General features: G+C 54.1%; 1 protein-coding gene across 2 annotated transcripts in view; it reads right to left on the bottom strand.

Moving 5' to 3' along the window:
- Positions 1-14603, bottom strand: part of TSPAN15 (tetraspanin 15) — a 49432-nt gene extending 34829 nt beyond the window's left edge. Inside the window, exon 1 of one of the 2 annotated variants that reach the window (XM_044916482.1) lies at positions 14415-14603. In XM_044916482.1, coding sequence (XP_044772417.1) covers positions 14415-14510 — 96 coding nt within the window. In that variant the 5' untranslated portion in view covers positions 14511-14603. The remainder of the gene's footprint in view (positions 1-14414) is intronic. The other variant, XM_044916483.1, reaches the window with a different exon arrangement.
- Positions 14604-15337: the final 734 nt, after the last annotated feature.

Raw genomic sequence — 15337 nt, 5'->3', positions numbered from 1 at the left:
GAGCACCTGGCACAGGGGCTGGCACAGGGCCCGGCATGTGCCACTGGGGATTCGGGGTGGACACTCAGGGAGTCCCCAGTCTGGCTTCCAACCGGACGAGGGCTCATGCAGGCCCCCTCCACCCCTGCATCACAGCAATATCCAGGTCCAGCAAGCCTTCCCCTATCCACTTGCTGATTTTCCCTAAGCAACGAGAGCGCAAGGCCCCAGCAGATCCTGGTGGATCAGGCAAAGGCAGACAGGTGACACACAATCGTCCTCCCAGTCCTTCAGAACATATAACATTCAGGGACTCAGAGGTATTTCCACTCACGTTTCAGATGCACTTTTTTGTCAAAATGAGATTCAATGCAATGCAGGAACTGTGATGCTAGATCCTGATTTGTTGTTTTTAATGCACTGTGAGAAATATTTTAGGGACGACTGGAGAAATTTTAATATGGACGTTGTATTTCCCTAGGCATGATAATGGTAGTTATAGCCAAGAATGTTCTTTTTTTTCTCTCTCTCTTTTTTAGAAGATGCATCCTGGGATATTTGGAGTGAACTGTCATCATGTCTGCAACTTACTTTGACCTGGCCAAATGTTTCAATTCTGGCTGATGGGCATCTGAGTGTTCCTTTTGTCATTCCTTCACCTTCTCTCTCTGTTTTAATCTTTTTACAATAAAAAGTTGGGAAAGCCGGCAAGATCCAAGTTCCATTTTTCCCAAGAGGAAGCCTGTTTACAGGTCTGAGTTTCTCTTTGGCCTGGGAAGTCTCTGTGGCCACAGCCAGGGGCCTGCTTCCCAGAGGCTGGGGGCAGGCTGCTTCCTGCAGCCTGGGATTAATGCCCTCACCAGATGTCTCACTAACTGCAAACCGGGGCTAAATATAGGTTATAACAGGAACCTACCAATTATACAACCAAGAAAGCCTACTAGATAACAGGACCCCGAGGCTTCAGGGCACGCTCCTCCCTGTGCACGGGAGAGAGGCCTGGGGGAAGGCAGAAGGGGGTCACTCTATACCCTCAGTTCCCTCCTCCTCTGCTTTAAGAAAATTAGGATAAGAGAACACACACACAACAAACCAGCAAGATGCAGTCCCGCCATTTAGGAGCTGTGTGACCTTGGACAGGCCACTTCCCTCTCTGAGCGTTGGCTGCCTCTGCCATTAAGTAGGAACACTAACACCAGCCCGATGGTCACACAGAGGACCCCGGGAGACAGGGAAACTCCTTTGTAAACTGTAAGGTGCTCTAACACGTAGTGAGAATCCCCATTTTTTTTTTTTAAGTCAACAGATACAAAGACCGTGTTAAGTGCCTACACCTGACCAGGAGGTTCCACGATTTTTCTTTAAATCAGCTTTTTCTTAGTAAAATAAACATGATCCTGACCTAACCTATCAATATCTATGAAATCAAGATTTGAGAGAGTAATTATTTTCTTCCGCACATATCACACTTCATGCATATCTATTAAATTTTAAAATGCTACCCCAGGGACCACCTAAAAGCCTCTTGCGAACCACCAGGAATAAGCAGATGGACGCGGCTCTGGCCCAACCCCCTTATTTTGCAGATGGGAATGTGAGACCCAGAGAGAGGCTGTCACTCCCGCGAGGTCACACAGCATCTTAGCCATTGGACAGCAGCTGTGACCTGGGTCTCCAGACTCCCAGGCTAGTGCTCCCTCCACCACAAGATGCCCTCCCTCATCAGGAACAAGAGTTCTCGCGCCCTGGCATGCCCTAGCCTGACGGAAATATTAAAAGGACAGTGAGGGACACTGAACGACAGGGATGCCAGCTCCTTTTCTGTCTTCCTGCAGTTCCAGAGAGCCCGATGTAGATCTGGGTCCCGGTGCCGCTTCGGGCCCGCTCCCTCCTGTCTCACAACCCACACGGGGTGGCAGTCGGCCCACCTCGGTGTGGGGGTCCGGAGCCCCTGCCCTGGGGAAGCTGCTCCCCACACCGGGGCCCCTGCTCCTCTAGCAGAGCGTCGGGGAGAACAGGAGGGCCCCCAAGGGCCTCAGAAATGTTAGATGGCTGCCTGAGTAACGGAGCCCATGAACCAACGACCCCCTCAAACAGCCCAAGTCTCCAAAAGGGAAACGGTCTTCCAAGGAGAAGCCCCTGAGACAGAAAGGAACTGAGAGAGAGTGAGGCTGGGCATTTCCTTGCAAGTTCCCTAACCTCTCCGGGCCTCTCCTCGCCTTGGCGTAGAGCTGCCAATGCCGCCTCTCTGGTGGCCGGCCGAGTAAATGAGAGCATGTCCAGCAAACAGAGGGAGGGCTCACTGATCGTTAGCTTTAAAAAGAACAAAACAGGAGGATCCAGAAGGCACGAGCAGACTGGACAGGGGGCAGCATGGAGGGCTTCTCGACTGCAAAAAGGAAAGTTCGGTTCTAAGGCCAGCCCCAGAGGAGTCCACAGGGGAGAAAGAAGACAGGGACAAACAGGCCCCACTCCTGTCACAGGGACTGGGGTCCCTCCACAACTCCTGTCCTCTTATTTCTGCTCTGATCATCACTCCCCCACCCCACCCCCGCCCTTGGGCATGCAAAGAGTCAAGTGGCCACTGCCACTCCTACAGGAGCCCAGAGCCCAGCTGTTCTGTCCACTGCTGACTCAGTGTCCCCGCCAGAGCCTCCTGGGAGGCCCTGGCCGGCCCCGCCCCCAGCACAGAATGTCTGCAGCTGCCTGAGCTCTCTGCTAGCACTCGGTGAGTGACAGCCTCTCAAGGGACAGGGCTGGCTCCTCTCCCCCCACCCCCAGCGCAGCACAAGGCCAGGCAAACAGTGATCCTGGGGCAGAGGTTGGGCAGAACCAAGCCAGCGTTCCAAGCTGCCGCCCGAGTTCCCTGCTGCACACAAGGCCACACAGCAGGCCTCTGTCCCCGGGCACAGCGGCAGTCCCGTTTACAGGGGGGGCCCCCATCCCCCAGATGGAAAGGCTAATCCCGGGGGGAAATCACCGAGTGGGGCTCATCGTCCCCTCTGAATGATGTTGTTCCACTGGCCACACAGTTTGAGAACCAGAGGCAGCTGCTGTGGGGTCTGGCGGATTTCCTCCCGTCTGAAAGGAAGGGGTTGCGCCAGGTGCCCTCCGCGGCCCTTGGGAGTTTGGCCCAGCTGTAAGTCCAAGTCACATTCTACCTGCGCCAGGTAACAGGTGACACTCCTGTTCCGAAAGGCTGTACGAGATCAGACGAGAAAGGCTGTACGAGAAGCGTAAATGTTTTACAGCCCCGCTTGGCAAGCAGTTTCCTGAGAGCTAGCTCACATCCCCCTCCCGTTTTACCCTCCTTCCATCGGAGAGCATAACCACGGGCCTGCGCGGGCGGCAGGGGCGGGGCGGGGGCGGGGCCGGACGGTAGGCCTCGCCCCCACGCCAGCCCTGCTCCGCCCCCAAACCCCATCCGGGCCTCGGCAGTCTTCAGCACAGCCCCCAAAAAGGGAAGGCCATTACCCCTGCTCAGCTGTGCCCCGCACGGGTGAGACAACCTCGTGGAGCAGAGAGGGCTTGCGCTTGTTTCCCGAAGCTGCCCTCAGGAATCCCAAGTTTGCTGGGGCTGCGCCGTAACAACTGGGTGGCTTAGGGCAACAGCCAGTCCGGAGGTCTGAGGTCTGAAACCAACGTGTCACAAGGCTCCTCGACCTCCGGAGGCTCTGGAGGAAATCTTTCCCCGCCTCTGCCGGCTTCAGGCGCCTAGCCCGCCTGCCTCTGCCTCTGCCTCCGTGTGGTCTTTCCCTCTGTGTTTGTGTCTCGTCCCAAAGCTTCCCCTGCCTTTTCTTATAAAGACACTTGGCCTTCGATTTAAGGCACACCCAGGTGATCAGGATGATTTCATCTCAAGGTTCAGAACCTAATTATATCTACCAAGACCCCTTTTCCAAGTAAGGTCACATTCGAAAACATGAACGTATCTTTTTTTTGGGTGGGAGGGTGGGGTGAGGGACCATCAATCCACTGCAGAGCTCAGTGATCAGTCAGAAATCGAGTTCCCATCCTTCCACTAACTGGTCACTAGCTCATCACCATGACCCCAAACAAATACATCTCACCTATCTGGAACTGTTTTCCCATCTGGGAAATGGGTATGGGCAACCGCCTGCCATGTCTTTCCTAAGAGGAGTCAGAACTGCAGGTCAACGAGATCACAACCAACATTCCAAACACGATGGCCATGCATCAGTGGTTCTCAAACTGAAGACATAATTTGGGGGGGGGGGGGGGAACCATCCTAGCTCAACTCCCAAGTGTGAATCTCTGACTCACAAAAATACTTGTTAAGTTACAAAGTTGACTACAGAGAAGTGTTACCTTTAGAACCGGTGAAAGAATGTTGTAAAGATAACCAAAAGGAAAACAATATTCTAGAACTCACGGACCACCCCCCACTCCCCAGATACATCCCAGTGCTCCAGAGAAGCCCAGCCTCCTGAGCCATCTCCCACATCCCCAAGCTGGCAGTCTCCACAGGCCTCCATGGGCCCTTCTCACCCAGGCTGAGCCTGCTGACTCCCACGTACCCCTCCTCCAACCCCAGCTAGTCCTTCTCTCCTGTCCTGGGACCAGCACCAGCAACAAGCCTCTTGCAAACAGTGCACTAACTCCCAGCACAAAGACACTGTCCAGATTGTCCAGGAGGCTAGGGAAGTTTCAGCACGTCACTCGGGATTCACACGGAGAGAAGGTTGGCTTGGAAACCTGGCCAGTCCGGTCAGAGTTCCCTCACAGGCACCACCAGAGCTGCAGCTTCCACTCCAAGCTACACATTAGAATCACCTGGGGACGTTTAAAAATTAGAGCTGCCTAGGTCCCACCCCGTACCCACTGTATCAACTCCGAAGATGGGGCCTGGTGTGTACTAGCAAAATCCACCAGGACCAGCAGCCTCAAGCCATAGTTGAGGCCCACTGACCTAGAAGGTCCTTTTGACCTCAGGAAGTGACCCAGACTCAGAGTTTGGCACCAGCCCCAGAAGCCAGCATCCCACTCCACCCCAACTAGGGGACTTGGCCCCAGTCTGCAAATGGGGTGGCCCCAGGGGTTGGCTTCTGCCCTCTGCCAAGCACATGGAGCCCAGCACAGCACCCGGCATGCTATGCGCGCACAGGAACTGAGTGTCTGGCCCCAGGCACCACCATGGTCCCACCATGCTGCCCCCAGCACAGCCCATCCTCTGGTAAGGGATTGGAAACAGCACAGAAAGCCTATGTGACTGGTCCAAGGCCACGCACAGTATCCTGGGAGGGGCTTCCAGCAGCCCTGGGAGTAGGTGGTTCTCTCCCAGCAGAAAGGAGGGGGGCTCTGAGTCCAGACCCGGCCAAAGCTGTTTTCCTTCTTCCCCTCCATGCAAATATTTACTTTCCTGCAGGCCAAGATGCAAATGCCTCCCTGGGTGAGAAAGTTCCCTTTGGAAAAGATTAAATACAACACAGCAGGCAGCAGGCACTTTCAACAGTGAGGTCCCCGGGGCCAGAGGGGGGGGGGGTGAGATATGGATGCAAATGGTGGGTTGCGCCAGTCCCTTCCCTGGTGGGGGCCTCAGTCTCCTCAGCTGTAAAATGGAACAAGTGTCCCCTGTCTGCGTGGTTCACACGGGTTGCTCTGAGGATCCAGAGGTGAAACACAGTGTTGGTGAGGCAGGCACCCGAGGGCATCCCTCCCGTACCCTCCGGCACCCCCTGACCAACACCCTGGAGCACAGGGATCCTGCCGGTGATGCCAGCGCCCAGCAGCTGTACTGCAGGCTCCGCCCCGTCTGCCTGGCCCCCATGATGTGCCACAAGTTCTCCCCTTCCCACTGATGAGGAAACTGAGGTCCAGAGACTTGTGGCTGACTTGTCCACAGTCATGCAGCCCATCAGACTCACTCCTCACCCATCACCCAAGTGATCTTCCCCTGATCTGCTACCTGATGGAGCTGGTCTCCGTGGCCTCCAGGCCCAGCCTTCCCCGGGGGTGCGTCCAGGCCCAGCCATCGTCCCTCTGCTGTGACCGCCCTCCCTCTCTTGAGGCTCGTCTGCGCTCCTCTCTGCGCTCCTCATCGTCCTTTAAGCCCCCTTCCCTCCTCTTCCAAGTCACCCCGAGGCTCCTCCACAATCCAGGCTGCCCAGCGGGACAGGAAACGACCCATGACTTCTGGCTGCTCCTGCCCACATTAGCTTCCATCCTCCTCGCGGGGTGACCCTCTGGGTGGGGAAGACGACACCTTTGTCTTCTCCATTTCCCCCTCCTGGCCCAGGCCTAGCCTAGAGCTGGACAAATGCCCCACGTTGACTCGCAAGGGCCGCGGAGGGCACCTGGCGCAACCCCTTCCTTTCAGACGGGAGGAAATCCGCCAGACCCCACAGCAGCTGCCTCTGGTTCTCAGACTGTGTGGCCAGTGGAACAACATCATTCAGAGGGGACGATGAGCCCCACTCGGTGATTTCCCCCCGGGATTAGCCTTTCCATCTGGGGGATGGGGGCCCCCCCTGTAAACGGGACTGCCGCTGTGCCCGGGGACAGAGGCCTGCTGTGTGGCCTTGTGTGCAGCAGGGAACTCGGGCGGCAGCTTGGAACGCTGGCTTGGTTCTGCCCAACCTCTGCCCCAGGATCACTGTTTGCCTGGCCTTGTGCTGCGCTGGGGGTGGGGGAGAGGAGCCAGCCCTGTCCCTTGAGAGGCTATCACTCACCGAGTGCTAGCAGAGAGCTCAGGCAGCTGCAGACATTCTGTGCTGGGGGCGGGGCCGGCCAGGGCCTCCCAGGAGGCTCTGGCGGGGACACTGAGTCAGCAGTGGACAGGCAGCTGGGCTCTGGGCTCCCATAGGAGTGGCAGTGGCCACTTGACTCTTTGCATGCCCAAGGGCAGGGGTGGGGGGGAGTCATGATCAGAGCAGAAATAAGAGGACAGGAGTTGTGGAGGGACAACTTTATTAAATCCTAGCTAGTTACTGTGGGTGATGTAGGCTGTGACCCTGAGTTCTGTCTCCCACTCCCTGGCATAGGGACACCTTGGCCCCTGGGCTCCTGGAAGTGCTTCTCCTGGCCCCACTTCCCCAGGTGCTGGGACCAGTGCTCCGCCGTGTGGGACACTTCCAGGACGGCCTCTGCCTGGACGCGCATGCCCATCATGTGGCGCACGGTTTCTGCTGGTACACTGCTAGAGCCCAGGGACTAAGGGCTGGGAAGGACCCAGCCCCTGAAAAAGGCCACATGCACGCCCGAGGGTCAGACTTCTCAGCCTAAGGCTATGGCCACAGCCATCTGCTCTGCAGACAGAGCATCCCCAGCAGAAAGTAGCCTCCTCTAATAAGACAGACTCCAGAAGGTCTCACATCTTAAGTCCCAGCCCCCCTGAGCTCCGCAAGGCCCCCGGGGACGCCAGGCCCTACAGGGTGCTTGATGCTTTTGCATCTCTCCTCTTGAAGAAGCCGCCCCAAGGCCTCTAGTGTATCCAGAGACAAGAAGTGTAGGAGGCTCAAAGAGGTGGTCCTTTACCCAGGATCACACAGCACTTGATCTGTGTCTCCAGCCGGCCCTGCCATCGGGTCCTGACAAGTAAACCTCTGCTTTCAGTCACTCAGACCCTATACTCCTCATAGGACCAGGCCCCTGCCACCCTCCCACCCACACCTTGGCCCTTCTTAGGCTTCCCCATCTGCTTCAGCCATGCTGGCCTACCCCAGGGCCTTTGTAGGGACTACTCCCTCTGTCTGAGATGCTCTCGCAGTACTTTTTTATGGCTGGCTCCTTCTCATTCCTTGGACCTCAGCTGAAATGCCAGCTCCTCATAAAGGCCTTCCTTGACCACACCATGAAAGTAGGAACTTTCATCTCCTCCCCCTGCTCCCTAATTTCCTCTTTAGCACTGATCGCAAGCTACATTTACTTACGGGTATGTCTGTCTTCCAAGGCCTGGACTAAGTCTGTCTTGTTCAAAGCTATTTCCCAGTAAACATCACAGGGCCTGGCATACACACTTGGCATCAAATAACTATTTGTTGACTGAAGGAGCAAAGAACCACCTCCACCCTGGAGAGAATTGCAGGTCAGGACTGGACTCCCCGCCTTCCACTAAGATGCAATTCAAACTCACTCACATCCATAGGTTCTCTCTGGACAAGGTTAATCTCAATCTCGTGTGTTTTGGGCTAACCCAGAAGACCTCTTTCCCCCCTGTACATGGAGCCAGCCGGTACAGAAATTTCATTACCAGTCTCTTATCTGGTTTACTCTGAGCCCCACCCCCGCTGGCATTGTGAGTCACCCGGAGAGGTGAGGCACCAGGCTGGGTAGGAAGGAGGACAGGTTGTTACTCCTGCATCCTGGGAACAAACAGCCAAAGACGGCGAGGTCCCAATCCATTCTTACAATTTAAAACGATGCCTCTCTTAGAGGAAGAGAAGGGCTCAGGCTCAGAAGCCTAAGCTAAGGGCAAAGAAACTTTCTTGAGGCCTTAGTTTGCTCATCTGTGAAATGAATGCATTGGAAGATTCTCCAAGTGCCTTCCAGGTCTGCCTTCTTGATTCTCTGGATTTTTAAGGCCTCTTGGCCAGGCTGGGAGAGGGGACCCTAGTCCCATTGCTTCCAGATCTTCTCTGACAGCCCATTAGGCCTGGTGGCTGCTTCTCCAGGATGAAGTGACTTTCTGCTTAAATTTCACTATGTTCTCTTTGAAATGCTTGCCTAGAACAAGAGGAAAATGGGCCTGCCTGAGGATTCAAGCACAATAATAATTTTTAAAATTCAGGAAATTAAGTCTGTGCCTGTAGGTACAAGGAAATATCCAGATGTGTGTTTATCAGCGTGTAACAGGGGTGCTCTCCCAGGGCCAGAACAAAGGAGACTTCTACACTCTTCAGCGTACTCACCTGAATTGCCTGAAAGGTTTTTTTAACTAAGCACACATATTATTTTCACAAAAACAATAAAGCTCTTTTCAAAAGTTAGAAATTCCTGCTGGAAACTGAATCTATTTTCTTTTATGTCTGGCTTCATCTAGTGCCTAACTGGAGGCCAGGGACATGGCTCCTTCCAGAAATGTTATCCTCCACCCACACCTTGGGCCCTGACAGCAGGGGGAGACCACGGGGTGGGGGGGAGAAGGGGGCAGGGTGAGGGCTGCTGAAGGTCATGGCCACCCAATGCAGTCAGGCCACATGGATCCTGCTCTTGGTCTGTCCCAAACTTGCTATGGGGTCTAAAGCAACTCGCTTCCTCTCTCCAGGCCTGTTTTCCTCAGTAAAATGGAAAGGTCACTCTAGAGGTGCCTTTAAGGACCCTTCTAATTCTCAGTCTATGGATCTTGAGTTCCTAGAAAAATAGAGACGGGGGTAGGAAAAGATTGGCTAATCCTTAAGTAGTTGCTATAGTGTTTATGCTAATGTGCCAGGCATTGCTGTAAACTCTTCCTGTATATTCATCCCTTTCAGGGTCTCGGCAACTCTCCAGTATCACCCACTTTACAGATAAGGCAATGGAGGCCGCATGGAAGTTAGTGCTTAAGTCACTCAATTTATAAATACCAGAGTTGGGATTTGAACCCACGCAGCCTGGTACACGGTCCACACTCTTAAACCTAAACTATAGGAAAATATAAAGAATCACAGGCCAAGCTATGATAATGGGGTCCATCCTTGGAGAAGGCAAGGACTTCCCACTCACCTCCCCCACCCCAAGTCCTTTCCTTCCTGATTAGTCAATATCCCCCAGCCCTGACACTCTTTTGTACCCAACTGGAAATCCTTACCCCATTGTCAAGGCAACAGGCTGATGCTTTCCAGAGGGTCAGTGCCTCCGTGATCATCCCAGGCCCCTCTGCAAATCCAAGGCCTCAGCAAATCTGACCACTGCTGGCTACACACCCAATTCATGCCCTGATCCAGGGGCCCCCACCTCAGATCCTGGCTCACAGGACACAGCTTTCCCTGAGCACTCACTCTGTGCCCAGGCCCAAGACCAGCACTTGGAAGAGGATATGAACGAGCCACGCCCCTGACCTCCAGGAGCCCACAGTCCAGCAAGGAAAAACGGTGGTGTAAACGGCTCTCTAGGATACTCTGTGGTCAGTGCTAAAATTAGAGGTGTGTCCCCAGTGGGCTGAGGGCACATGTGTCAGAGTGATTCACGCTGCATGGTAGGAAGAGGAGGCCCCAGTGCCCCTGGGTGAGACCTACTGGAAGGAGCCCTGAACTGGGGCCGAGGAGGCACCCTGAAACATGCCCTGAGCCCCACAGTCCCCCTCTGAAAACGAGAGGGCCCCCAGGTGTGGGACAGGAGGTCATGTGAGGAGTTCAAGGTCACATTTATACTGACTCATAGACTGAGAAACAATTTTCATTGCTCACTCTCCTTCCCATCCTTCCCATTGCATCTGGGAGCAAATCTGTTTGGTGCCAGTTTGTCTTTCAGCCTCTCAAACACTTGCCAGCCTGCCTTTCGAACACAGAACTCAGGTCCACAGCCTACATCACCCATCCAGCCAGGATTTAATCACGTTTTGTTTTCCCTGCACTATTTAGTGTTACAGCTGCATGCTCTCGTCCACGCTCAGTATCGGTTTCCCATTGGCAGTGGCGATATAAAGCCGCCTTTTAAAAAATAATTTAAGATTAAAAAGTGAGGGCGCCTGGGTGGCTCAGTTGGTTAAGCAACTGCCTTCGGCTCAGGTCATGATCCTGGAGTCCCTGGATCGAGTCCCGCATCGGGCTCCCTGCTCGGCAGGGAGTCTGCTTCTCCCTCTGACCCTCCCCCCTCTCATGTACTCACTCTCTCTCATTCTCTCTCTCTCAAATAAATAAATAAAATCTTAAAAAAAAAAGATTAAAAAGTGAGTCAGTTTAAAGTAATAGAGTAAATAATACTATAATTGGTATAAACTCTACGAAGGGCAGTTTAACAAACACCAAAATTCTAAACGCACATACAAAACCAGGCAAAGTGGTTCTATGCGATTAGACATTCTGACTGTGATTACCGCTGGAGGGAGGGGCTGGTGACTGGAAGCGGGTGCAAGGGGGAGCTTCTGGCCTCTGCTCTCCATTCTAGTGGTTGACCTGGGGGCTGATTATATATGTGTGTTCACTTTGTAAAAATCCATCAGGCTGCATCCACTTATGATCAGTGCATGTCTGTATATATATTATACATTCTCGTATCCTTTTAACCCACTGATTCTCCTTCTAGAAATTACCCTGCAGATATACACACACATGTGCAAAATGACATGTTCAAAGCTCCTTGCTGCACTGCTGTTTGCAGTCACCAAAGATCAGAAACAACCCGAGTTCCCCAGCTGGAGACTGATTGAATGACTTTGGGCATAGCCTACAGTGAACTCTATGTAGCCATCAGACAGAATGAGGTGGCCACTACCAGAGCTCCAAAATTCACATGGACTTAAATGTAAGTGAAAAGGTAAGGGCAGAACTGTGTATCCTGTGCTCCCTTATATGAAAAAAAAAAAAAAGAGGGCGCCTGGGTGGCTCAGTTGGTTAAGCGACTGCCTTCGGCTCAGGTCATGATCCTGGAGTCCCGGGATCGAGTCCCGCATCGGGCTCCCTGCTCAGCAGGGAGTCTGCTTCTCCCTCTGACCCTCCCCCCTCTCATGTGCTCTCTCTCATTCTCTCTCTCTCAAATATAAATAAATAAAATCTTTAAAAAAAAAAAAAAAAGAATATGTAATGCATGCACATGTCCACGCCTAGGGCATCCTATGGCTAGGATGCTATCTTTGAAGTGAATGATAAGAAACTGATCATAGATGTCCCCTCCCCTCTGGACAGGGTGGGCGAGGGGAGGGGGGGAAGCTGGAGGCTTGTCACTGATGACTACCCTTTGGTACTTTAAAATTGTGTACAGTGTCCTTGCATTTCATATTTGATAATAAGACTGAAAGCAGAAAGTCCCTTACAGAAGGAGCATGACTATGGTAAAACTTATGGCCCCTTCCAGACCTAAGTTTGAGATGAAGGTCTTAGTACCTTGGGCTTATAAAGCACGTAACCCTTGGCCCCACTCCTCACTCCAACGGATGGTACCAGAGATAATGGGCCTTCCTATAAGGGGTTTCCAATTAGCAGCAAAGCCTGTCTAGGACACATTATTTCCTCCCGCTGGCCTTCACCCTGCAGTGAAAATCTGGCACCTCGAGCTGCCCTGGCAGAGCTGTCAGGTGGCTGAGTTCTTGGCATGGGTGGGGAGGTTTTTAAGCAGAAATACTTCCAGGGATGGGAAGTCAAGGATTTGGTAAGGCAAGCTCAGTTGGCTAGAAAGGAAAGATTCCAAGTTCTGAGTCCCACCCGGCCCCAAGAGAAGCAAAGCAAGGGCCATTGAGTGGTCTCCCTGCAGGCCACAGGGGACAGCGACAGAACAAGGCCTTGACAGTCGAGGTCAACTGTAACTGTATAACTCTCTTTTATACAGCACTGGTCTCACCCACATGTCACTATCTTCCCATATCACTAATCCTAAAAACAATCCAGTGAGGTGTGGGGCAGGGTATCAGTTACCCATTTTACAGATGGGAAAATGGAGGTGCAAGGGGGTTAAGAGACTGGTCAGGGATTACACATGGACAGAAGGGTGAAGCCAGAAACATAGCCCCCACCTTCTGACTCCTGGTCTTCCCTTATCTTCTTACCTACCCTCCACCCCCAACAACCTTAGCCTTCCCTCTTTCAACTGTGACCTCCAGAGCGAAGAGCTCCTGCGGCCAGACAAGCAAGGGGCAGGCAAAGAATCCCAGAACCAAGGGGCCTGTGAGACCATCAGGCCCAGCAGTTTACAACCCTGAATACAAACTAGAATCACCTAGGGAGCTTAAATAAGTTTAAACAAATATCTATGCCAGGGCCCAGGGATCTGTAGTGTTTTTTAAAGTCTCTGGTTGATGCTGATGCAACTTTGGGAGAGAATCACCCCCACCCCAATCCCATATACAACCTTCTGCCTCCCTGAGGCCTCCACCATCCTCTGCTCCATCCTCTGACCCCCAAATCTACTGCTCATCTCTCTTCCACATTACCTAAAATCAGAGAACTGGCCTGGGAATTGGGCTTAGCCTAGTTCTCTAGATAGGCAAGTCACTTAACAGCTCGGAGGTCCCAAACAAGGAAGTGACTTGCCTAAGATCTCCCAGTGAGTCAAAAACAGAACAAGACTAGAATCTGGATCTCTTGCCTACCAGGCAAGGTCATATCCATAGAGGGGCCAAATGGACAGTCAGACCTGTTATCAGGCAGATCTAGCTATTCCTGCTAACAGAATAGATCCAGCGAGGGTCTGAAGAGGAGAATACAGTGTGCAAATGTTTCAAGAGGGATGGGAGCCAGGGATCTCCCCTCCAGTCCCTGAGCAAGTCTGCCCTGTGACTACTGGGAGCAGGAGACTATTCTAGAGTGGCAAGGCTGGAGCTGGCTTATAGAAAGATGTCCTCATTTTTAGGTGGGGGTCCAGCCTAGTCTGAAACCTTCATAAAGAAATCAGTCTCTTGTGACAGCTAACCAGGAGGGCCCAGCTTCCCAGTCTATAATAATAATAATAATAATAATAATAATAATAGCTCACACTTCTTAAGCTCTTCACTGGTCCCGGTGCTGAGCACTGTGCTTGGACTACTTCATTCAATCTCCACACCCATCCTTAAAGTTGAATATAATTACTGTTTCTATTTGCAAATGAAGAAACTATGGCCTAGAGAATTTAAGTAACTTCCTCAAGATCAGTCAGCTAGAAAGTGGTAGCGGCAGGATTCGAAGCCTAGTTCATGTCCAACCACTAACACACTGCCGCACAGCAATACACAAGAAGAGGTAAAGCTCAGCGGCTGCGGAAGTTACCCGACAGCCAGGAGCTCCTGGAGACCTCCCCAGACGTGATCTGGTGAAATCCTCCCAACTACTCCGCTGACAAGGCACGCCCATCCTCCTTCCACGGAAGAGGAAACCGAGGCACGGTAGGGAAGCATCTCGCTCTGGGACATCCGTAAGTAGCTAGTGGGAGTCCAGGTTTCCCCGGGAGTCCAGGTTTCCCCGCCCAATCCAGACCACAAAGCCCGACCACTTCTTCCGCACAAGCTGATGGGGAGGCAGACTCTGTAACACCCGGTACACCGTGGTAACCACCGCCTAGCGCACCAGCCGATGCGCAGCAGACGCGGAAAACCAACGCTCTGGGCAGGTGCACACAGGTGAGCCACCGAGCGCTCCTTCGTCGTAGTCAACGGGCTCTAACGCTCCGGGCCCATCCGCTGCTGACATTCAGGCTGAGCCGGGCGCCACAATTTCCTGCTTCCCAGGGAGAGTGGGACGAGGAACCAGGCGTGCACTCCCCGCGCCCTCCCTGGAGCAGCCAAGTCTAGACCCTACCCCGGTACGGCGTCCAGGGAGTGTCGGGCTCCACACACGCCCCCATCTCAGGGTCCCCCTGGGGTCACTCACCCAGAACACCGTGGAGTAGATGACCAGCGAGAACTTGAGCCAGAGGTAAGAGAGGCGCGCGCAGTAGCGCACCTGCTCGGAGTCCCCGCGGGGCATCCTGGGCACTCTCCGCGGGGCTCCGGGGCTCCCAGGCTAGGTCCGTCGCCGTGAGCAGCCCCACCTGCGGCTGCCAGCCCGGCCGCGCGCCCCTCCACCCGCGCCGGCTCCGGGACTGACATGGGCTGGCCGCAATCACAGCCGCGGCCCGGACCAGTCCGCCCAGCGACCAATGGGCGCGAGGCCGCGGCCCAGCCTCTGGAAGGGGGCGGGCAGGGGGGCGGGGCCGCGGCCCGGGACCCGCTGGAGGCGCAGGGAGGGAAGGGGGCGAGGGTTATGCAAACGAGGTCTGGGGCCGCGCTGCAGACGCCCGCGCGAAGGGCGCCGAGGGGGGCGTGGGAGAGTGTGCACAAAGGTGCGCCGGGGAGAAAGCCCGCGTACCTAATCGGGGGGACGTAGAGAGGCGCGCTTTCCACTGTTGGCAAGAGGGAAGACTGTAGGAAGAGGGCAGGAATTAACCGCTAAGGTGTTAAAAGTGTGCAAATGAATGTGCAAGCCGTGAATGGAATAAGGAGGTGGAGCTGCTCAGCCTGAGGGGGGTGGAGGACCGACTTCAGTTAGGAAGGTGTGGCAGACCAGGGTGGGGCTAAGGGGTCCCCTTGGTTGGGGCCGCGAGTTTACTTTTGTCACAGATCCCCAACTAGCCTTTTTCCATCAAGCCTCCGGGAATCCCCTTCTCTGAGGCCGGTGGAGATCCCAACACTGCCCCCCAGGGCCTCCTCCTCCGGGAAGCCCTCCCACCACCCATCCACAAGCCAGGTCAGTGGCCCTGGCCCTTGCTGCACACACTCAGTCCTGGTCTGACCCAGCCTCTCCTCTCCCAGCGT

Source organism: Neomonachus schauinslandi, chromosome 6, assembly GCF_002201575.2.
Source record: "Neomonachus schauinslandi chromosome 6, ASM220157v2, whole genome shotgun sequence".
Classification (NCBI taxonomy): domain Eukaryota; kingdom Metazoa; phylum Chordata; class Mammalia; order Carnivora; family Phocidae; genus Neomonachus; species Neomonachus schauinslandi.
Note: the sequence above shows the minus strand (reverse complement) of the source record. Positions and strands in the feature narration are given on the sequence as shown.